At 43.9% G+C, this 25,010-nt stretch overlaps 1 protein-coding gene across 1 annotated transcript; it reads left to right on the top strand.

The window, feature by feature from the left end:
* The first annotated feature begins 10,742 nt into the window (after positions 1 to 10,742).
* Positions 10,743 to 24,384, top strand: ATPsynD (ATP synthase, subunit D). Its single transcript, XM_076209466.1, has 4 exons — positions 10,743 to 10,996; positions 14,643 to 14,811; positions 14,923 to 15,060; positions 24,083 to 24,384. Exons 1-4 carry the CDS (start codon positions 10,875 to 10,877, stop codon positions 24,167 to 24,169), a joined length of 516 nt encoding a protein of 171 aa, XP_076065581.1. The 5' UTR covers positions 10,743 to 10,874; the 3' UTR covers positions 24,170 to 24,384.
* Positions 24,385 to 25,010: the final 626 nt, after the last annotated feature.

Genomic DNA, 25,010 nt, shown 5'->3' with positions numbered 1-25,010 from the left:
ACAGGATATGTACCATTTATAGAAGTTTCCAGAATGTAGTTTGTATTAATATTTCATTCATTCTATACTATGGGAGTTTTAGCCAGTGGAATGTATTTCTATTTATAATAAATACTCAATAAATATAATTATTAATTCAAATTCCTGAATAATTTGTCAACTGTCAAGTGACAGAGATGATTTTTATCTTTAAATAATTTAAACTGGCTACTTTACCTTTGTTGACAGTCTAATTAATTCAAATTATGTTAACATCTAGAACTCCATCATTTACACACGTACATGACAGTGTAGACAATAGTATATATCCACCACGTATGCACTATATCATGTATGTAAAAGTCAACGGAAGTGCCCTGAGATAAACTTTGACCAGTCTCAGAGGCCAGATAGGAGTGACATTAGAGCATATGTCACAGCATTTGAAGATGACTGAAAAGGGGAGGAACAACAGCATATATGAACAGTGTGCACAGGGGAAGGTTGTCTCTCTCTTTCCTGAACTGATTCCTGGTTTTTATGATAACATGGTGAAATTAATTCTGCAGTAAGTACTAGGTAGGGCATCCTCCATTAACCTTTCCTCATCATGATTTGTCACATTTTTTCCTAATATTGTGATAGAAGGTTTATGAGATTGGACAAATGAAATAACAGATGATTTTTTTTTGGGGGGGGGAGGGGAAGGGCACAAAGGAAAAAGAAAATATCTAGCTTGAAGTGGCAACTCTACCATGACAGCTTTGAAAGTGCTCATAAGCTGGTAGATGATCATGAGCATAAATAATACCATTATATACATATATATCTATATATATATATATATATATATATATATATATATATATATATATATATATATTTAAAATTATTTCAGACAAATGAGAGAGAATGTGGGTGGGGAAGGGCAAACGAAGATGTCACAATTCTTATATTCGTAGTGAGAGGGAACCCGCCAAGGTATGAGCGTCATGTTTTCCCTTTGGCTAACGATTTAATTATTAGGACACTTGCTGCTTTAGAAAGTATCGTTTACCGTATTCCATGCAACGGTTGTCCGTCATCTTACTTCGGTGAGTCAGGTCGAGGAATCAATAAAAGCTTGAATGAGCACAAAAACGATCTCAGGGCTCATAGAACATCTAAATCCCTGGTTCGTCATCTGGACAAATGTGGACATCTACCTGATTGGAACAACGCAGAAATTCTACACGAGGGATTTGAGAAGAAAATGAGAAAAACTGTGGAAGCTGCACATATCGCCGCCAACAAGAACAACAACGACAGAGACGGGTTTAAATGCCTCTTGAAAGCAGCAAGTGTCCTAATAATTAAATCGTTAGCCAAAGGGAAAACATGACGCTCATACCTTGGCGGGTTCCCTCTCACTACGAATATAAGAATTGTGATCCGTCTGTAATGCTGTAGTCCTCTGAAGAAGACCAAGTTGGTCGCAACGTTAGGGCAATAAACTCTATTCCTAACACATCTTCGTTTGCCCTTCCCCACCCGCATTCTCTCATATATATATATATATATATATATATATATATATATATATATATATATATATATATATATATATATATATGTCACAATTTTTGAAATTGTGACACCCGGCTCGTTGTCTCGCCTTCCCATTTTCTCGTCTGATCCCTCACCGTTTCAGCCCTTCATTCCCTATACTCGGGGGAATTACCAGAGTCCTTAAGACTTCTAGTAGCTACATCCTGTCCTTTCTCCTCCTCGTTATCCTCTTCAACTGTCATGCCATTTTTGTCAATCAATTTCAGTGCCTTAACGAAGGGAGAGACTTCTAATTATCTTTTGATTTGTGTTCTCAGAGCCAAACTCAACGGTTTTCGCGCCCAAACACACCCCCTCCCCCCCCTGCGCGCTACCACATATTTGTTTTAAGCTAGGCAATTAGAATAATTAGGATTGTGTCTAACCCGCTCGTGAACAGTGTCTACCTCAAAGAACACTTGGAACTGTGTCACCCTCCCGCATGAACATTATTCGTAGTACCCTTCGCAACTAGGGACGGAGACATAGAACTATTGGCAACGTCGGAAGCCGGCTAGCGAGCATCACGACCTGACATGCCGCGAGACAGAGGTCAGTCTACCCATTAAAGTCAATCAGGGAGGTTCGGGCCGCTCACGTCCTGGAGAGCCCAATCACGCCCTATCCTCCCTCATGTGGTTATTAAGGATTTACATCCTTAAGTGAGCGCTTACGCACTGTGGACTTTAAAGGAGTATTAGCGGGTCAAACCCCCCTCCGAACTTATCAGGTGGAGTGCTGTGTGTATCATCCCGACTATCATAGTGACTAGAGGCATCCAGCCTCCAGTGAACCAAACATTTGTGTATCAAGGGGTCACGTACGTATCTGTACCCCCTTTCCTCGGGACACTGACCTGAAAGGAACTGGATAGCGTACACGAGAAGCCCCCTGCGTGTTCAATCCTGCTCCCCCTCCACGAGGCTAATCACAAAGGATGACCTGGGTTCCCGCCGTGATCGACAACAACGATATACTTCAATAGCAAAAGCATCCTGCCAGAACGAGGAACAGTACCCCATGGAAGTCATCCCCTCACCCAGCAGAGACCCTCTAAGGATAATAGTAAGTAACAAAGAGTATTTAATAGATAGGACCCCTAGATAGGCGCGCAGGGAGATAGGATAGATAGGATGTATGTGTGAATCCAACTGTTAAAACCCTTATTTAATGTCAAGTAGCATATTTTTAGTGTATAATTATTCAATTCATTAAAACTCACAATAGGAGTTCTGGGTTTCATTAGCCTAGGACGGTTCACTTAATGAGTTGTCCCATCATACCCCTCCCCCCTCTTTGATTTACACTCACGCTTGCCTTGGAGGGAAGGCGAGTGGTCCCGAGATGTGATACAAATCGCCTGGACTTCGGTTCCCCAACTGCAGCTATCTTCCCCCTCCCTTCATCAATCACTTAAGGTACGTGTTACCCACACCACCTCATCTACCACCTTCTTCCACTGTCCAGGAATTTGCATCACGTGCTCGCTAGTGGTCCTTCGAACCGGATATTCATTCCATTACCTATGTACAGACTAGTTAATCAAGTAAAGTGTCCTGACAAGTTCAATTATCAGTATGACAACTCATTAAGAAAATCACAACATGTTTCCCTGCGCATAGGTTAGCAACTCAATGCACTGTACAGGAGTCACTCCTGCTCGTTAAGGCACGCACGATGTCAACCATGATATAATAATTTTATGATACGTTAATTTACCTTTCCTACTTTTACCCTTCACTTGGGCAACATTTCGCCCCCTAAGTAGATCTAGATTGTGCTGAAACTACACTGGTCCCTGTTTCTCGGGTAATTCCACCCGACGACTTCATTCAGCGGCATCCTCAGCCGCATATTGTAATTTTAAGTTCAGCCATTTTCGGCTTATTTTAGTTCCGGCTCGGCCCAGCCGTCCAAAGCGGCGTTATAGTTAAGCCTCTCTTTTTGGCGCCATCCGCCACCACGCCCTTACGTTAAGCCTAGCCGTTACCGTTACGGATGCCCTGGCGCTAACGGCTCTCATAGGCCCTCCACAAAGCGGCTTTGTTTTCAAACTTTCGCGGTTCCTCGCGAGTGACCTCTCTCCCTTTTCCACTGACCAGCTCGTATGACAGCACAATCTTCTGTAGTCACCCCCTTCGATTCTCCATTTTCGTTGTGCGATTCTTTCGCTCGACTCTAATTGCATCGTTCTTTAGAGAGAGAGCGGACCCCCACCCCCCTCTCGGCTTATGATTCAGTGACCGCAAGCATACTCAGACGGCCACCTTTTCACATAGAATCAGCCTATTGTGCCAGTGCATTATTCGGCGGCCACCATGTCTTACTACAGCCCTAACGAAGACGCAATTACGAACGCAACACTGACCGAACTCATTGCCATCACGCAGAATTTCCTTGACGCTGTCACGGACTATGCTGACGCGTACGGGACTATCAACATTGAGAGCCTGAGTCCCAGTGCAGCAACGGAAATTCATCAAGAAGGTCAAGACCATCACCAAACATGGCGGTTATTGGAGCCCGCCTGGGCCCGTCACCCTCTCGATGATCAACTTACAAAACTCAAACAGGAATTGAGACCGCACAAGAAGGTCCTTTTAAACCTAAAAGTCCGAGCAGATGCGCGAGTGAACGGCGCAGATACCGCCGTTCAAGCGTCAAACAGCCAGCTTAATCAAAGCCCCCTTGTCACATACATAAGGGAAGAAACTCATCCACCCTCTTTCGATGGGGATCTGGAAATGTTCTCCAGCTGGTGGAGCATTTTCAAGACAGTTGTTCACGAAAGCAATAGATACACAGAGGGAGAAAAGTTCAGCGCTCTCATGCGCTCTCTAACGGGGCGTGCCAAGCGCCTTGTTGGATACCCCGTGTTCAACAACACCGCGTATGAACACACCATCCGACGGCTGCATGATGCCTATGACAAGCCCTTGGCAATACGAAGAAGTCTGAAGGAACGCCTCGTCGCCATTCCCGCACCTACGGACGAATGTGAGGACTTGTCAAGGTTCCTCGCCGATTGGGACGAGTTGGGCGAAAGGTACAGGAACGCAGTAGGACAAGCCCTCTCCGATGAATTTGTAGAGTATGTCCTAGTGCCGAAACTACCCCGACAGGTTCTTACATCAATATACCTGTTCAAAGGCACTTCTGAACTTAGTGCACCAGAGCTTCAGTCAGCACTCAAAGTTTACTCGGGTGCCATCACGGGCAGTCGACTCCATACCCCGGTGTTGGTACGCCCAGTTGCTGCAGCGACCCCTACACCCGCTCCTACTCAATCATCAACACGCCAGCCCCGACAGACATTGACGAGTGCTCCGACACCACCGAGGAGTCAAGGTCATACGTCAAGGCACAGCACTGGACGGCCTGTACCCACGCCCCCACAACCGGCACCTGCGGTCCCCGACGAAACACAGCACCGCGCCAACTGTTTGTTTTGCGGCGGCCCACATAGGCCTTCACACTGTACCACGTACCCGGACATCTCCACCCGCACCGACAGACTTTTAGCACTAAACAGGTGTACCATCTGCTACTCGAACAGGCATATGAAGAACCGCTGCGACTTCCAAGCAGGCTGTATGAAATGTGGCCAGCGCCATAAGGCCCCCCTATGCCCTCAAGCCATCAGCATAACAAGCAACGGCATCATCGTTTCCCCTACACAGAATGCAGTTCCTCCTCACCTCTGGAACCAATCTCCGTTAAGCCACGCCCACACTCCCCCCTACAGCGCGGCTTCATCTCAGCCTCCTGCTGGTTACCCACAAGCTCCAGGATACCATCCGTATTACCCCCCCCTTCTATCAGTATCCGGGGGCCTACCCCCCTCATCACCAGTCCCCCTACCATCCTCCGTTGCAACCAGCGCCACTTGGCACGAGAGCAATCCAAGATGGCACCTCAACCCCTACACCATCAACCTCTACCAGCTCCCACGACGCCCTCAGAGCACCACCAGAGGTAACCCACGCCCCTGCATCCACCAGTGCGCCTTCTTCAATATACATGGCTCCCATCCTTGTAACTCCAACCGTCTTGGAACCCTCTTCAGCACCCACTTAAGCAGTGCTTGAGCACCCTCTGACGTCCACAGTCCCCATCACGACGTCGGTTCAAACTTCCGCTGTACCTGATATCACCTTGCATCAGGACCCGGAACCAGTACCAGCCCTCGTCAATGAGAATACGCAAGTCGCCACAGACGCTCCAAGTTCTCAGAGTACATCTGGTTCTAATTCCTCGACGTCTGTCAGCTCCCACCATGACAGCCCCTGTGCCACGCCCCATGTAGGCAACGCCCCGGAAGCCACATGCACTCCCTCTTCAATGCACGCGGCTCCCATCTTGCGAACTGCAGTCCGCACTTCCACGGCACCGGATGCCACTTTATATCAGGACCCGGAACCAGTACCAGTCCTCATAGAAATTACACAAGATGCCAACTATGCTTCTACTTCATCCACGTCTGTCAGCTCTCACCACGACAGCTCCTGTGCCACGCGCCAAGTAGGCCACGCCCCGGAAGTCGCCTGCACCCCCTCTTCATCGCGCTCGGCTCCCGTCCTGCAAGCTGCAATCCGCACTTACACGGCACCAGATGCCACTTTATCTCAGGACCCGGAACCAGTACCAGTCCTCATTGATAATATACAAGTTGCCACTGACGCCCCAAGCTCTCAGAGCACCTCTGCTTCTACATCATCCACGTCTGTCAGCTCTCACCACGACAGCTCCTGTGCCACGCCCCCAGTAGGCCACGCCCCGGAAGCCACCTCCACCCCCTCTTCATTACACTCGGCTCCCATCTTACGAACTTCAGTCCGCACTTCCACGGCACCAGATGACACTTCACCTCCAGAACCGGAAGCAGTCCCGATCATCGTTGGGACTACACAAATTGATAATGACGCTCGAGGTCCTCACATAACACCATTTGATCCTGGAACCACTGTTTCGGTCCCCACAGAAGACGAGTCACAACCTACGACAACTCCTGACAACGCAACTGAGAACGCCGACCCAGCCCTCATCCCACGAGCAGTACCGAGCACTGTCGCTCTGCCTATTTTCACCGGACACCTCACTAAAGATCGCAAGAAATGTATCTCACAAGTACTCGCTGACTGCGGAGCTCAACGGACGTTTGTTCACCCTTCCGTCGTGGACCAACTTGACCTCAAACCAAAGGGAACCGTGCTTTGCCGCCTTGATTCCTTCAACAAGACTGAACTACCTCAGAGATTCGACATCGTTGAATTCAACCTGCACTTGGGCACTGAGAAACATCTCATCGAGGCGGTCGTGCACCCTTCAGTGAGTAAAGACGTCTCTATGCCCGGTTACCAACGTACAGTGCAGGTTCTCAAGTCGCAAGGCATCCCTATCGCAAATGAAGCACCTTCGGACCAAGCTTCCAATGTCACCATTATATTAGGCAGTGACCACATGTCATTAGTCTTTAAACGCGCCACGCGTTTCATGGATGTCGAACTTTTCGTCACCCCTGCAGGTTCTGTAGTATGGGGCAAACTGCCCCCCTGGAGTCAGGACCACACCCTCCACCCCCCTATTGAAACCATTGCAATCAACAGCATCCATGTTGAAGAAACTGTCACCACTGAGACTCCGGCACTCGAAGCCCTCAACCGAAACGAGGAGGTCAAAAGCAAGCCAGAAACTGGTTCTCTACTCTTGATGAATGACCAGCCTTCTTCTCCCAGCTTCAGGCCATAGGGGAGACCGCCCCCGCCCCCTTTTGGTCCATAACCTGTGTCACAATTTTTGAAATTGTGACACCCGGCTCGCTGTCTCGCCTTCCCATTTTCTCGTCTGATCCCTCACCGTTTCAGCCCTTCATTCCCTATACTCGGGGGAATTACCAGAGTCCTTAAGACTTCTAGTAGCTACATCCTGTCCTTTCTCCTCCTCGTTATCCTCTTCATCTGTCATGTCATTTTTGACAATCAATTTCAGTGCCTTAACGAAGGGAGAGACTTCTAATTATCTAGAAACACCCCCCCCCCCTTTTGATTTGTGTTCTCAGAGCCAAGCTCAACGGTTTTCGCGCCAAACACCCCCCCCTCCTCCCCTGCGCTCTGCCACATATTTGTTTTAAGCTAGGCAATTAGAATAATTAGGATTGTGTCTAACCCGCTCGTGAACAGTGTCTACCTCAAAGAACACTTGGAACTGTGTCACCCTCCCGCATGAACATTATTCGTAGTACCCTTCGCAACTAGGGACGGAGACATAGAACTATTGGCAACGTCGGAAGCCGGCTAGCGAGCATCACGACCTGACATGCCGCGAGACAGAGGTCAGACTACTCATTAAAGTCAATCAGGGAGGTTCGGGCCGCTCACGTCCTGGAGAGCCCAATCACGCCCTATCCTCCCTCATGTGGTTATTAAGGATTTACATCCTTAAGTGAGCGCTTACGCACTGTGGACTTTAAAGGAGTATTAGCGGGTCAAATCCCCCTCCGAACTTATCAGGTGGAGTGCTGTGTGTATCATCCCGACTATCATAGTGACTAGAGGCATCCAGCCTTCAGTGAACCAAACATTTGTGTATCAAGGGGTCACGTACGTATCTGTACCCCCTTTCCTCGGGACACTGACCTGAAAGGAACTGGATAGCGTACACGAGAAGCCCCCTGCGTGTTCAATCCTGCTCCCCCTCCACGAGGCTAATCACAAAGGATGACCTGGGTTCCCGCCGTGATCGACAACAACGATATACTTCAATAGCAAAAGCATCCTGCCAGAACGAGGAACAGTACCCCATGGAAGTCATCCCCTCACCCAGCAGAGACCCTCTAAGGATAATAGCAAGTAACAAAGAGTATTTAATAGATAGGACCCCTAGATAGGCGCGCAGGGAGATAGGATAGATAGGATGTATGTGTGAATCCAACTGTTAAAACCCTTATTTAATGGGGAAGAGGAAGGAAGGGAGAGGACGGAAGACAGAGGTGAGTGGAGAATGGTTGTATATGGATGATGTTGTGACTGCATGAGGAGGAATGGGCGGGGGGGTGGGGGGTGGGGTAGTATGTGTGAGTAAATTTTGACGCGGCCCGAAGGGATTTCTCCCCGTCCTCGCCTTATATGCAAAGGGGGACGGAGAGGGGGGGTCGCCAATTAAATGAAGCGGCCTTGCTGTGGATGTACTGTGTCTTGCGACACTGCTTCTGACCCAGGGCGGTGGGCAGGGTGCAGGGATGACCCGTCATCCAGGAGGTGCTCAGATGAGAGGAAGGGTGGGAGGGGTGTGGAGTGTATTTAGGGATGAAATGGGTGGGAGTGTTTTTTATGCCTTTCCCTTTTTGGCTACCTCCCTTGGAAGGGGGAAAAAGCCTTGGTATATGTATGTATGATTAAAACTCACAATAGGAGTTCTGGGTTTCATTAGCCTAGGACGGTTCACTTAATGAGTTGTCCCATCATACCCCTCCCCCCTCTTTGATTTACACTCACGCTTGCCTTGGAGGGAAGGCGAGTGGTCCCGAGATGTGATACAAATCGCCTGGACTTCGGTTCCCCAACTGCAGCTATCTTCCCCCTCCCTTCATCAATCACTTAAGGTACGTGTTACCCACACCACCTCATCTACCACCTTCTTCCACTGTCCAGGAATTTGCATCAATATATATATATATATACATATATATATATATATATGTTTATATGAATATACGTGCTTGTGTGCATATACATATATAAAGCTGGTTGAGTGTATATGTGAGTATATTTATCATACAAGTGAATGTTTCACGTAAAAAATAATATACATGAAAAATATTTATAAAATGCTTGCTGAATAGGTGTGGGAGGCTGGTAAATGGATCTGCAGAATAGATTTCCACATAGGGGTCAAGGAGTTAAGGAGTCGGGAGTCGGAGTCGGAGGAATCAAAGGAGTCGGAGTCGGAGTCGGAGTCGGATCTTATACCATCCGACTCCGCAGCCCTGATTTTAACCCCAAGAATAATGTTGTTTGTTTGGAGATTGGTCCAGAAACCTAAATCTGTTTTGCTCGTAATTGTATGTAAAATCATATGTAATTCACAAATATAATTCAAATCATAAATTCGCACTAAAAAGTGTTTATCCAAGGAGAATCAAATTCGAGATGAGTGTACCATACTCGGGGCGTTGTGGGGGGCCTGCCCCCCCCCCCTTGTATCCGCGCCTGGTAGTGAGATCAGTAGTGAGGGTTACATCTACCTCTGATCGGGTCCACTTTATGGAAGTTGTCGTAAACATATCTAGTCGCCTACAACACGACTTTATAAAGGTTACTCCAGTTGGCGAGCGTAAAATGTTAGCGAGACTAGAACACATCATGGGCGTATGGATATGGCCTATGCCAAACTTGACTTTATAGTTGACCAGTGCTCGCCACGAAACTCGTTTGTTGTTTTGGGCGACTTGAATGCAGTTGCTGGCAAATAAAAAGCAGGTTATAAGTATGTTTTTGGAACACGGAACATTAACAGTTCTCTTCTAAACTTGGCAATGTCCAGAATGATAAGGATTGCTGGTTCTTAGTTTCTGAGATGAGAGCCACGTTGATCGAAATGGTACAGCAATGCTAAGACTACCTTCCCAACAACAACTTAGGCCCATGCATACTTATGTTTAATTAATTTTTAATCTGCTTATTGTAGCACTGTCCCCTATCGCAATTTCCTTTTCAATACACATCCCGAACATCACCTCTCTGCTATCGTTGTTTTCAGCCACACCATACCTCACCACTATTCCAGTGTCCATCCACCGTCCCATCTATCAAGATCGCCCAACACCACTACATTCGCATTCCCTCCAAAACGTTACTCTTTCTTCCCCATTTTTCTCGCCAACAGGGCCATATATATCCACAAATGCCCTTCTATTTTCTTCATCGCCCAGCCACAGTGGATTAGAAATGGAAGTGGTGGAGCATTAGAAGTGATCATGGCTAGGTTCAAAGAGACAGCAGTAGTAAAAAGCGTCTTTAAATCACGAGTGGAGGTTTTCTTTCTGCGAAGAATGGACATAAATTATGAAGCAAAATTGTAACAGGATAACAATGAAAAAATAAAAAATAAAAAGTATTGATATAAATTTCAAACAATTTTTATCTTTTGGTGTCCATAATGTGCGCATTATTTTTCTCTCTTTTTTGACGATCACAGCACCATCTATCTATAATCTGTTGGAACTAGTGTTGCTGTGTTACGATCACCTTCATCGTCTGCTCAGCTGAGAGAGGACAGAGAGGTCTAGATTACAGAAAGGAAATTGAAATATGGCAGGACGACGAGTTGCAGCGACTGCAGTAGATTGGGCAGCGTTTGCTGCACGTGTTCCTGAAGCACAGAAAGTCTCTTTCAATGCTTTCAAAGGGAAGTCTGACGGATATTTAAGAAAGTAAGTTGCGCCGGTCATCAGCTGATGTTTCTTCCAATGTTGAACGATAATTGTACAGCCTACGTTTAGTCATATACCTGCTCTAACCGCAGCTATGTAGGGATTGTTGTTAAAATGGATAATAGTATGTAGTACATATATTATGCAAATGGGAAATTACACCGCAATAGATAGGATAAAACTAATTATGTAATTGAGTCTTCTCCCGAGCTTGTAATAGGGGTCGGAGGGTGGGTGGGTAAGATAAATTTGATGAACTTGGCTTCTCAGGATGTGAGCAATGATGGAATTTGTGAGCAGATTTTGATTGAATACTGCTTCCAAACAGACTAAAATAACCCTGATGTATGGGAAATTGTTTGGTTCCTATGTAGTATGTTAAGGTTCTGTACTAAATTTAAAATTACTGAATTTATCAACAATCCAGATAATCATAGTGTATTAAGTAAATTAACTATTATGCATTAATTATATTATGTTGACAGTGTTACATTATCAAAATATTTTAATATACAATTGTTTTATGGTAATTCGAGAAACACCAGGCATGGATATTTAACACGAAACTGTTTTCTAATAGTAACTAACCAAACCTAACCATTTTAAGAAAATGGATCTTTAAAAAAAAGTTTGCATGTTACTTGAACAGGACCATTGTTTTATATCTTTTTAAACTGCTGAAATAAATTTTACTACTTTCCAGACTATTCCTTACTCATTAGTTATTTCACTAAGTCCTGAATTGTGCAAATGCAGACATTTGACATTAAATTTATATTGTTTTATAGCTCCTAACCTAACCAAATTTAACCTAATGAAAATTTCCATAGAAAAAATTGGTCTTTCAAATGCAAAATAGGAATACATGAAAAATGTTTGTGTGATACTGTAATAGTCATTATTTAAAGTATTTCGTGGTGATGGCTTCCTGATTTGGTATTTGTGAAATCTCATTTCACCTGCTTGCACAGTAATTTATATATATTGCATCCATATAATGACAATTTCCAACAACTTAGTAATGTTTCTTGCAGGAATTGATATTAAAGGATGGTGAAAAAAATAATTCTTGCAACCTTCCCATTACCTGCCATTCATCTCGCCCTGTCACAAAGCAGTTTTTATATTTTATTCATCAATACTATGACAACTCCAACAACTGTTCTTAGTAATGTTTTTTCTGCAAATTGATATTAAGGGATGGTAAATAAATTATTCCTCAAACCTTCCTGTTACCTGCCATTTCATCTTGCCTGCTTGTATATCATTATGAATATTTTTTCTTTTGCATCCATATGACAACTTTAACAACTTTTCTTAGTAACTTTTCCCCCCACAAATTAATGTTGAGGGATGGTGGAAAAATGATTCCTGCTACCTGCCACGGAAGCGATGTCATGGCGCTCCAGTGTGCAAAATGTATGCGTGTCCCTGTACACATTTTTAGGTTAGGTTAGAATAGGAAGAAAAATGTGTTTCTTATAAAAATAGTGGGTAATTCTCTACAAAAATGGTGTTTTGGTGCCATGTAGTGGGAAGGTTGTGGAAATTATTTTTCACCATCTCTTAATATTAATTTCCATAAGAAATCTTAAGAAAATTTGTTGTAATATAGATGGAAAAAACTATAGAAATTACTGTGCAAGTGGGCAAGATGAAACTTTACAAATTCCCCAATTTTATTATGGACGGTTAATTATTTCTCTGAAGTGGGTTTAATAAGATGGTTACACTGAATGAAGTTGCCTGGCTTGAGAACAATAGAGACCTTTCTGCAGTTTATTATAACTAGGCAAATTTTCTCGGTTGATGCCAGGAACTTGGTCTTGGTAACCTGGTGTCTAAGTGGTCTTGCCTCCCTGTGCAGTGACTCGGAGAAAAAAAGGATAGAGCAGTGAAAAAAGAAAGGAACCAAAATAAGTGAAGAGGAAGGTGAAAGGTTTACCTTTTTTAGGGTTGTACTTCACACAATGTGCACATCACTTGCTCACTCCCACAACAGATAGACATTTGCATGTGAATCTTGACCTATGTTGACCTGATCAGTACTTGGTGTACATAGTTGATGTTGACATTGTGAACTGAATATGTTATGCAGAAATAATTGTATGATGGGGGAGGGCGGGGTGATCCATCACCCCTTTTTCCTTAATATGAAAAACATTTGCTAACATAGCCCTAACAATGATACAACTTTTTTTGACCTCACAGTTGACAGATCCTGAATTCAAGGGTGTTCTCCAGGTGTCATATGTGTCTTTGGTTCTCCAGTGGTAGGAAGGATCTTATGACCTTTTCTTCTGGTAAATACAAAGAACTGCTGAGACTCAATGGCCTAAATGCACCCATTGACTTTAGGGAACTTGGCACACCTTTTTGAGTATGAAACTAAAGAATAACTTGGTAACATTTAGCTGAAGCATTCATAATAGGAATATGAACCTCTCTGAAACATCAATATCTGTCTATATACCAAGGGCTTCTTCAAATATGAAACTAAAGTAAAGAATGGCTTGGTAACATTTAGCTGAAGCATTCATAATAGGAATATGACCTCTGTGAAACATCTATATCTGTCTATATACCAATGGCTTCTTCCCTGTCATAAGGAAGATAGCCAAGTCAGAGGCATGCATCCACTCCCACCCATCCAGAAACATACCCAGCATAAAGTGCTTTGGTAAACAATATTTTGGTTTTGTACAATGCTTCTGTGTTAATTCCTTCCATACAATGATGCCCACATGGGTGTCATGAGGCATGAGTGAGTATGTGAGGATAATGGCGTTGGCATCTTGATTATATTTATTTTGTAGTTGTAGCTAAGTGACTTCCATTTTCTGTGAACTGGCCTAATCATATTGTGGTTATTTATATTCAGAGTGAAAGAGTGAGTAATGCAGCAGTAACTTTATATTTTACAATGAGAGTACAGTAAGTCCTCCTTATATGGTAATTCTTTATCTGGTAAATTCACACAGTATTTGGTAATTACTACCCTCGATTCTATTTACGGTAAGAAAAATTCACAGATACGTATCCACTCGTGTTTTGTGTACACTGTACTGTAGTGCCACCATGCCATGTGGCCACCACAACAATCAGTCTCTTCCCACATTCGGTATACGGTAATTTCAATTTGCGGTAAAGTTTTCAGGAAAGCATATGTACCGTATAACAAGGACTAACTGTATTGTGGTGCACCATTGTTCATCAGGAAGCTGATTCTGCCTGTAAGAATTTGACTTGTATCAAAGAGGTTAAGAGAGAGAGAATGAGTGAATGTGTCTGTATTTAACTAGTTGCATTTTCCCAGTTGTAGTGTACAGGGTTGGAGCAATGCTCATGGTGACCTGCCCCCTTTCCTCCATTTGTCAAGCCTTGCTTTGAACATGTCTGTGTCTCCTGTCTGGGCTTTCACCTCCTTGTTTTTGAAAGTCTCCATTTGTCTCTGTAGTAGCATTGTTAGTTTTTAATTTAAACCTTGTATGATTTCTAAATGTATGACATAAATCAGAGGAGTTATTGAAGTGGGGTCATATTTTCCAGCTGTAAGTAGGGGACATGAGCATGTGAAGGTAAATCATAAAAGCTTTGCAGTACATTTGGAATGATAGATCATAACATTATTGGATTTAATTTTCAGGGTGCTTTCTCTGCCAGAGAGTACTCCTGCTATTGACTGGGCAATGTACCAATCTCGTATTTCTGTCCCTGGAATGGTTGAGGCTTTCCAGAAGCAGTACGAGGCTCTGCAGATCCCTTACCCCGAGGATACAGTATCAGCAAGCGTTGATGCTGTAGCAAAAGAAACGGTACGTTCTAAGGGACTTGTCAGTTAACGTAAAAGGAAAGTTTTCAGGTGTTTGTAATAACTTTGGTGTCATATGAATCTCTTGTTGGCTCAGTATGTCTCGTATCCTTAGGTTGGAGAGATTTCCAACTTTGTCAAGGCAAGCGAGGCAAGAATTGCTGGGTATGAAAACGAGTTGGCCCGTTATGCTGCCATGATTCCATACAACCAGATGACCATGGAGGAATGGGCTGAATTCAGTCCAGAACAGGTGAGTGAATTAATTTTAATATTATTATTATAATTATTATTTTAGGTGTGTGTTGGGGAATGTATCCAATTTTCTCAGTAATGTGAAAAAATTAGATGTACAAAAAGAATCTTTGGATCACAGTAGTCATTTTCACTTTGTGATGTCCATGGATAGGTGACATTAGTATTACTACAGAATCTAGAAGCAGCAAAGAAAATTTGTGAAATTTGTACAGAGCTCTAGTCCCCATCATGTCACTGTATGGTGATTTTTCTCATCCACTCAGCATACATACACATGCATCCAAAGTCCACTTCACCCATCTATCCATCTTATTCTTGGTCTTCATCTCAAGGTCACTACATTCACTTCCATTTTCCACTCTCATTTCTAGGCTTTCCATAGTCATTCTTTTCATGTGCCCAAACCACCTCATCACGCTGTAACCAGTCCAATACTTTCTTCTTGCCTCTTTTCTTTGTCCTATCCCCACATTTCTTACGCTATCCATTCTTGTAATACCCATCATATTTCTCATACTTAATCTCATTTACAACATTGGCTGTAAGATGGACAACAGGGCTGCCCATTTAAAAAAGAGAGAAAATAAAAGGGCAGGGGAGAGTAGATAACAATAGACAAATGATAGCAAACAAATAATGCCTGCCATATATATTGTTTATTTGTTTGCTATTATTTGTCTTTGTTATTTAATATTTACCTGTTTGTTAATTATTTAACTATACCTATGCATTTATTTAGGTGGTGCCAAGATGGGAGGGAGGGTGGAGGGGTGTGGAGTGTTTTCGGGGATGGAATGGGTGGGAATGATTTTATGCCTTTTCCTTTTTGGCTACCTCCCTAGTAAGGGGGAAAAATCCTTGGTATATATATGTATGCATTTATTCATTTATTTTATTTATATTATAATTTTTATTTTCCCCGTCTTGGGTATTGGTTGAATTTTATTGTGGCAAAATAGCATACAGCTGATACTTGACGGTCTATATAGGGTGATCCTATGGACCAGAGCCACACATCATTTTGTCTGTGATAGAGGAAATCTCTGTTCATAGAGAAATGTTGACACTTTTATTATACTGTGACTGTCCCTCCATTATGTTGTCCCCCAATCCCTTGATACTTTCCTGTACCATTTCTCTGAATATTCATTTCCTTTTTTGCCTAACCCTATGGTTGGGGAAAAGAATGCTGTCAACAAGTCTTCCCACTTGAGTCATATAAGGCAAAAAAAAAAAAAAGGGTGGGGATAGGACTAGGAATCCTGCTACATGTAGCCCCAAAGGGGACATTAAAAAAAAAAAAAAAAAAAGCGTAAGGTCTAGGAGTTTTCCAACCAGTGCCCTAAGGTTTGGGTCATTTGATGTGTGTGGATGTGGTACACATGAGAGTAAATGGGAAGAGATAGGCAGTAAGTGAGAAGAAAAATGGATGTGTTGGTATTGAGTGAAACTAAGTTGAAAGGGAGGGTGTAAGAGGCCAGTAGATAGAGGTAGACATTTAAGGTAGATCAGAGTAGATCAAGAGGTAGATGAAGAATGAATGCTAATCCAGGGTCAGTTGTTATGAAAACTTGTGAGAGGGGCAAGTGTGAGTTTGGGAGTGTAGTTGGGAGGTCCTCAGGAGTGATGAGAGGATGAGGGAGAGAAGGGGTGGCTATACTAGTAAGTGAAGAGATAAGTAAGCTTGTAGTGGAGTTGAAGTTTCTTCAAGGTTAATGTGGATGAAGGTGAAGCTGGGAAAGGAGATATGGGTTTTTGTAAGTCCAGATGGGGCTGGTAGTGAGAAAAGTGTAGAGGAAAGGGATGCTTTTTGGATATTTAAATGAGTACATAGAGGGATTAGGGAGAAATGTCAATGTAGTAGTATTGTATTGGGAGACCTTAATGCTAGGGTAGGAAATGAACCAATAGACAGAGTGATTGGTAAGTGTGGAGTTCCAGGAAAAAATCGCCTTGGAGAGTTGACGATGTCTCGAAAAGAGTTGATGATAGCAAATACAGTGTTTCAGAAGAAAGTCGAGCATAAGTACACATGGGAGAGGGTGGTGGAGGGAAGGGTGATAGATGGAGCGTTAATGGACTATATAGTGGTAACCAGGAGTATAGTAGGAAGTGTTAAGGATGTACATGTTCTAGGGGGAGAGAGTGGGGGAATAAATTTTTTTTTGGTGGAAGATAAGTTTAAAGTGAAGGATAAGTGGAGAAAGAGGAAAAGAGCAGAAGGTAGGGAGGTGCTTAGACTGAACTGCTTAACCCCTTCCATACGGTGACGCTTACGTAGGCGTCATGAGGAGCAAGTGGGTACGCGAGGCTGCCATATCAGTGTCTTGATTATATTTATAGTTGTACCTGCATGACCCCCATACTCTGTAAACTGGCTTCATCATATTTTCTATGGTTATCAAAATTCACGGGTGAAAGAGAGAACGATCAATACAGCGGTGACTTTATTTTTTATAATGTGAGTATTATGACGCAACATCGTACGTCTGGCAGCTATTGCTGCCTGCGAGATTTTGGCCCGGCATGGTGGTTAAATGAGAAAGAAAAGGAGTATAAGAAGAAGCTGAGAGAAGAGTGGGAGGGAGTGAAGGATAAAGTAGAACTAGGAGTGGAGGAATGGGGATGGTTCAAGGAGGTTGTCATAAGGTGTGCAAAGGTATGGAACAAGGATGCAGGGAGGAAATAGAAGGAAGGGTAGAGAGTGGTGGGATGAGGAAGCAATGAAGGGTGTACAAAGGAAATGGGCTTTCATAGATTGGTTACAAATTAGGACAAGGGAATCGTATGAGAGGTACAAAGTAAAGAGAAGTAAAGCATAAGATAAAGGAGGCAAAGAGGAGAGCAGATATGAAATAGTGGTAAGAGTGAGTGACGAAAGACTAGTAAAAGAGGTATGGAAGGCAGATGTGGAGGGAGTGAACATGAGGGGACGTCCTAGGATGAGGTGGATGGATGGGGTGAAGGGGGCTTTGGGGAAGAGGGGAATGTCTGTTGAGGAAGGAAGGGAGAGGACGGAAGACAGAGGTGAGTGGAGAATGGTTGTATATGGATGATGTTGTGACGACATGAGGAGGAATAGGCGGGGGGGTGGGGGGTGGGGTAGTATGTGTGAGTAAATTTTGACGCAGCCCGAAGGGATTTCTCCCCGTCCTCTCCTTATATGCAAAGGGGGACGGAGAGGGGGGGTCGCCGATTAAATGAAGCGGCCTTGCTGTGGATGTACTGTGTCTTGCGACACTGCTTCTGACCCAGGGCGGTGGGCTGGGTTCAGGGATGACCCGTCATCCAGGAGGTGCTCAGATGTGAGGAAGGGTGGGAGGGGTGTGGAGTGTATTTAGGGATGAAATGGGTGGGAGTGTTTTTATGCCTTTCCTTTTGTGGCTACCTCCCTTGGAAGGGGGAAAAAGCCTTGGTATATGTATGTATGTATGGTAAGAGTATGACAGAAATTTTTGAAGGAAGGGTAGTGAGTGGTGTGATGAGGAAGCAAAGAAGGGTGTAGAAGAGAAGAAACAGGCTTTCATATATTGGTTACAAATTAGGATGAGGGAATCATATGAGAGGTACAAAGTGAAGAGAAGAGAAGTAAAGCATAAGATTAAGGAGGCAAAGAGGAGAGCAGATGTGAAATGGGGTAAGAGTATGACAGAAATTTTTGAAAGTAATAAAAATATTTTGGAAGGAAATTAAGAGAGGAAGAGGAGGCAAATCAATTAGAGAATGAAAGGTAAAAGGTACAGATGGAGAAATGATAATGGAAGAGCAGGCAGTGAGAGGAAGGTGGGCAGAATATTTTAGGGAGTTGCTAAATGTGAAGGAGGTAGGGAGGGAAAGGTAGTTGTAGTGGGAAGTGCTAAGAAAATGAGTGATGAGTGAGGAAAATGGAAGAAAAATAAGGAAAGATGACATGAAGGCAGTTTTTACAATGATGAGAGCAGGTTAGGCACCTGGGTTGGATGTATGCCATGCAGAATATCTGAAAAAAGGAGGTACAGGGATGGTGGACTGGCTGGTGAGGTTATTTAATGTTTGTTTAAGAGAGGGTAGAGTGCCAGAGGACTGGAGGAGTGCCTGTATAGTTCCACTTTACAAGGGAAAAGGGGACAAGTGTGAGTGTAGTAGTTTCAGAGGGATCAGCTTGTTAAGTGTAGTCGGAAAGGCTTATGGGAGGATCTTGATTGAGAGGATTAGGAGAGGAACAGAGGGAGTAATTGGTGAGGAACAGTGTGGATTTAGGACAGGTAGGGGTTGTGTAGATCAGATCTTTGTGGTAAGACAGATATGTGAGAAAGCTATAGGAAAAGGTAAGGATGTATTTTGGGCTTTTATACATACCTATACCAAGGCTTTTTCCCCCTTACCAGGGAGGTAGCCAAAAAGGACAAGGCATAAAATCATTCCCACCCATTCCATCCCCGAAAACACTCCACACCCCTCCACCCTCCCTCCCATCTTAGCACCTCCTAGATGACGGGTCATCCCTGCACCCTGTCCACTGCCCTGGGTCAGAAGCAGTGTCGCAAGACACAGCACATCCACAGCTAGGCCGCTTCATTAAATTGGCGACCCCCCCTCTCTGTCCCTCCATATAAAGGAGAGGACGGGGAGAAATCCCTTCGGGCTGCGTCAAAATTTTTGCTCACACACACTACCTCACTCCCCATTCCCCCGTCCATTCCACCTCATGCATCACAACATTTTCCATGTACAACCATTCTCCATTCACCCCTGTCTTCTGTCCTCTCCCGTCCTTCCTCAACAGACATTCCCCTCTTCCCCAAAGCCCCCTTCACCCCATCCATCCATCTCATCCTAGGACGTCCCCTTATGTTCACTCCCTCCACATCTGCCTTCCATACCTCTTTTACTAGTCTTTCTTCACTCATTCTTTCCATGTGTCCAAACCATCCTAATACTCTTTCATCAACCCTATCACCCAGCTCCCTTTCCACCCCTGTTCTCCTCCTCTCCTCATTTCTCACTCAATCAAGCCTAGTAACCCCCATCATACTTCTCAGACACTTCATCTCAAACACATTCAAGTTCCTTCTCTCTTCCTCTCTTATGTTCCATGTTTCTGCTCCATACAGTGCTGTTGGCACAATCACTCCTTCATACAGTCTCCTCTTAGCATCCATTCCCAAATTTCTATTCCTCATTACACTTTTTAAACCACCGAGGCATTTACTCGCTTCTCTCAATCTACATTCTACCTCCACCTTCACTCCACCTATTCCTGCCACATTTGCACCCAAATATCTAAAACTATCCACTTCCTCCAGTCGCTCTCCCTTAATGCTCACTTCCAGATTACTGCCACTTTCACCCCTTGTACATCTCATCACCTTACTTTTACCCACATTTATCTTCAGGTTTCTTCTATCACACACTCTCCCAAACTCTGTCACCAGCTTCCTCAATCCCTCCTCCGATCCTGCCACAAGCGCAGTGTCGTCCGCAAACAACAGCTGGCTCACCTCCCACTTTTCTCCATTTTCTTTAACCATCTCCAATCCCTGACCCACTACCCTTGCATTTACCTCTCGCACCACCCCATCCATGTACAAGTTGAACAGCCAGGGTGACATAACGCATCCCTGACGAAGTCCCACCTTTACCTCAAACCACTCACTCTCCATTTCTAATCCTGACACAAGCTCTATAAAAACTCTTGACAGCTCCGAGAAGCTTTCCTCCTATCCTGTATATCCGCATAACCTCCCACAGTGCCTTTCTGTCCACCCTGTCATAAGCCTTTTCCAGATCCATAAAGGCCCAGAAAACATCCTTCCCCTTTCCTATAGCTTTCTCACATATGTCTTACCACAAAGATCTGATCTACACAACCTCTACCTGTCCTAAACCCTCACTGTTCCTCACTAATTACTCCCTCTGTTCCTCTCCTAATCCTCTCAATCAAGATCCTCCCATAAGCCTTCCCAACTACACTTAACAAGCTAATCCCTCTGAAACTACTACATTCACACTTGTCCCCCTTTCCCTTGTAAAGAGGAACTATACAGGCACTCCTCCAGTCCTCTGGCACTCTAACTTATCTCCAGCAAACATTAGATAACCTCACCACTCACCAGCCAGTCCACCATCACTATACCTCCTTTTTTAAGACATTCTGCATGGCATCCATCCATACCAGGTGCTCTTATAGATTTGGGAAAGGCTTATGACAGGGTAGACAGGAAGGCACTGTGGGAAGTATTGCAGATATATGGGATAGGAGGAAAGATGTTAAGACACAGTCAAGAGTTTTTACAACAGCAGAGCTTGTGTTAGGATTAGAAATGGAGAGAGTGGTTTGAGGTAAAGGGGGGGACTTCATCAGCGATGTGTTGTCACCCTGGCTGTTCATTTTATACATGGATGGGGTGGTGCGAGAGGTAAATGCAAGGGTAGTAGGTCAGTGATTGGAGATGGATAAAGAAAATGGAGAAAAGTGGGAGATAAGCCAACTGTTTGCTGATGACACTGCACTTGTGGCAGGATCAGAGGGATTGAGGAAATTAGTGACAGTTTGGGAAAGTGTGTGAAAGAAGGAAGTTGAAGATAAATGTGGGTAGAAGTAAGGTGATGAGATGTACATGGGGAAAAAGTGGCAGCAGATTGGAAGTGAGTATTAAGGGAGAGAGACTGGAGGAAGTGGATTGTTTTAGATACTTGGCTGTGAACGTGACGGGAAAGAGAGGAGTGGAAGTGGAGGTAGAACGTAGATTGAGAGAAGCAAGTAAATGCCATGGTGGATTAAAAAGTGTAATGAGAAATAGACATTTGGGAATGGATGCTAAGAGGAGATTGTATGAAGGAGTGGTTGTGCCAACAGCACTGTATGGGGCAGAACCATGGAACAGAAGAGAGGAGTTTATGTGTTTGAGATGAAGTGCCTAAGAAGTATGATAGGGGTTACTAGGCTAGATAGAGTGAGAAATGAGGAGGTGAGGAAGAGAACATGGGTGGAAAGGGAGTTGGGAGATAGGGTTGATGAAAGAGTATTATGATGGTTTGGTCATATGGAAAGAATGAGTGAAGACAGACTAGTAAAAGAGGTGTGGAAGGCAGATGTGGAAGGAGTGAACATGAGGGGTCGACCTAGGATGAGATGGATGGATGGGGTAAAAGGGGTATTAGGAAAGAGGGGAATGTGTTGAGGAAGAATGGGAGAGGACAGAAGATAGGGATGAATGGAGAATTGTGCATGGATGATGCTGTGATGCATGAAGGGGAGTGTGTGGGGGATGGGGGTGAGAGAGTATGTATGAGAAATAAATTGACGCAGCCTGAAGTGATTTCTCCCTGTCTTCTCCTTTTCTGCGTGAGGGAATGGAGAGGGGGTTTCCAATTTAATGAAGTGGCCTTGCTGTGGATGTGCTGTGTCTTGCGACACTGCCTCTGACCCAGGGCAGTGGACAGGATGCAGGGATGACCCATCATCCAGGAGGTGCCAAAATAGATGTAGGTGGAGTATGTTGGGAATGGAATGGGTGGGAGTGGTTTCTATGCCTTTGTTGGCTACCTCCCTTGTAAGGGGGAAAAAGCGTTTGCTATATGTATAATTTTAATTTATCTATTTATCATTGAAATGCCTTTACTTTTATGTATAATTTTAATGTATCTATTTATCATTGAAATGCCTTTACTTTTTCTTTTTCTTTTGATTTTATGCCTTTTCCTTTTTGGCTACCTCCCTTGTAAGGGGGAAAAAGCCTTGGTATATGTATGTATGTATTTATCATTATTATAATTTTTTTCGAATCCAACCTAGTTATGGACCAAAAGGTCTCCTGTTGGCATGCTCCTCTTTTGTAATCCTTTGTAATCAGGTGGTGTAACTTGGAATAGCTGTTATTCCATCTTTGGACCATCTTTGGACAGGGCTCAGAACTGCTGTAAACTTGAACTATATTTTTTGCACCTTTTCACATGTAGAGAGCTGACAAGTACTCTCTTCCTACTACAGTAAGGCCTCTCATTAACGGACATTTATTAGCTGTGTTTGTGGTGTTTTCACTGTGTTTTTGGTGCTGTTGTTTAGTGCGTGTAATCACTATGCCCCCCAAAAACCACTCCAAATCAACAGATTATTCACATCAATGGACACCATTACCCCCCTTTTAGTCCATTAATGAGAGGTAGTACTGTACTTTAAGCCAGTGACGTAAACAATTTATCATCCATTCACCACCACTCCGTTGTCTGTTGAGTAAGGAAGGGAGAGAGCAGGAGATAAGAGTGAGCGAAGAATGGTTGTGAGTGGGTAACCTAGTGCAGCCTGAAGGGAATTCTCCCTGTCTCGGTAGATGAGATGGGAGTGCAGCCTGAAGGGAATTCTCCCTGTCTTGGTAGATGAGGTGGGAGTGCAGCCTGAAGATAATTCTCCCTGTCTTGATAGATAAGGTGGGAGTGCAGCCTGAAGGGAATTCTCCCTGTCTCTGTAGATGAGGTGGGAGTACAGCCTAAAGGGAATTCTCACTGTCTCAGTTAAACCAATTTTAGGTCTTGGACCCTGCAATGGAGGAGATGTCTTGTTGTATTGTGGTCAAGGTTGGTGGGCAAGGGTAGTGCTTCATTCACAATGAGCTAAGGTATATAGATTGGGGATAGGTGAAAGGTTCATGTCTTGTCTGGCCATTTCACATTTCAGGGGAATTGGCCTTTTTTGAATATGCATGTAAGAAATTGTCTCGCACCAATACAAAACTGAAAATGGTACAAAGTTTCTTCCCAAAGGTTTTTGGAGGTTCTGGGGACTGATGCCAACTGCCGTGGGGTTGCTGGTTAAAATTTGAAAAAAGTTGTCAATTAATAACTTGTTCTAAACATACATATACCAAAGGCTTTTTCTCCCTACATGGGGGGTAGCCAAAAAGAAAAAGGCATAGAAACCACTCCCACCCATTCCATTTCCTATATATTCCACTCCCCTCCACCCTCCTCCCTCCCTCTTTATCTTGGCACTTCGAAGAAGATTCAAAATGTTCTAAACATAATTATGATTTTTTCAGGCCCTGCGACCCTTGGAAAACCCTACTTTGTGGCCACATGCCCCAGAGGACCAGGTTGGATATGTAGCTGAGGAAACTGCTCAGTAGAGTGTAACCGTACCTAACCTTGAGCTTGGCAAATTTTTATGCAAGAAGTCTGATTATTGAAAATATGTGGACAATTCTTTAACAGCCGCACTCCTTGGTTTTAGTGGAAATTTTGAAGCGGTTAGGTGCATAAATTTTCCATGCTAAGGTATGTAAATAAATCATTGCAGGAGTTCATATGTGATGCTGTCTAAATAAAATCTTTGAATACAAAATATTTTTTTATTTTCAAAGGAGTATATTAAGAAGAATGGCACTGTGGGAGGTTTTCCAGATACATGGGATTGGGGGAAAGCTGTTAAGGGCAGTTAAAAGTTTTTAACAGTAGTAGAGGCTGTTAGAATGGAAAATGGAGAAGGCAGGTGGTTTGAGGTAAAAATAGGACTACTCCAGGGCTGTGTCATGTTGCCATGGCTTTTCAATGTGTACATGGATGGGGTGATGCAGGAGGTAATGGGCAGGGGATTGTACATACACATACCAAGGCTTTTTCCCCTTACAAGGGAGGTAGCCAAAAAGAAAAAGGCATAAAACCATTCCCACCCATTCCATCCCGAAATACAACTCCACCCTCCCTCTTATCACAGAGAAATTATGAAACTTTCATTACTGCTACTGTCCCTCTGTTATGCCGTCCCCCAGGCTCTTGTTGCTGTCCTGTACCATTTCTCTGAATTTCATTTCCTTGTTTCGCCTACCCTGTGGTGGGGGGAAAAGAATAGTGACATCAAGTATTTCCACTTGGGTTGTAAGAGGCGAGAAAAATGGGACAGGGATTGGGACCAGGCATCCTTCTCGCCTGTAGCCCCACAGGGGACATTCCTAAAAAAGTAAAGTAAAT

Source organism: Oratosquilla oratoria, chromosome 26, assembly GCF_046742065.1.
Source record: "Oratosquilla oratoria isolate Oo_2021 chromosome 26, ASM4674206v1, whole genome shotgun sequence".
Classification (NCBI taxonomy): domain Eukaryota; kingdom Metazoa; phylum Arthropoda; class Malacostraca; order Stomatopoda; family Squillidae; genus Oratosquilla; species Oratosquilla oratoria.
Note: the sequence above shows the minus strand (reverse complement) of the source record. Positions and strands in the feature narration are given on the sequence as shown.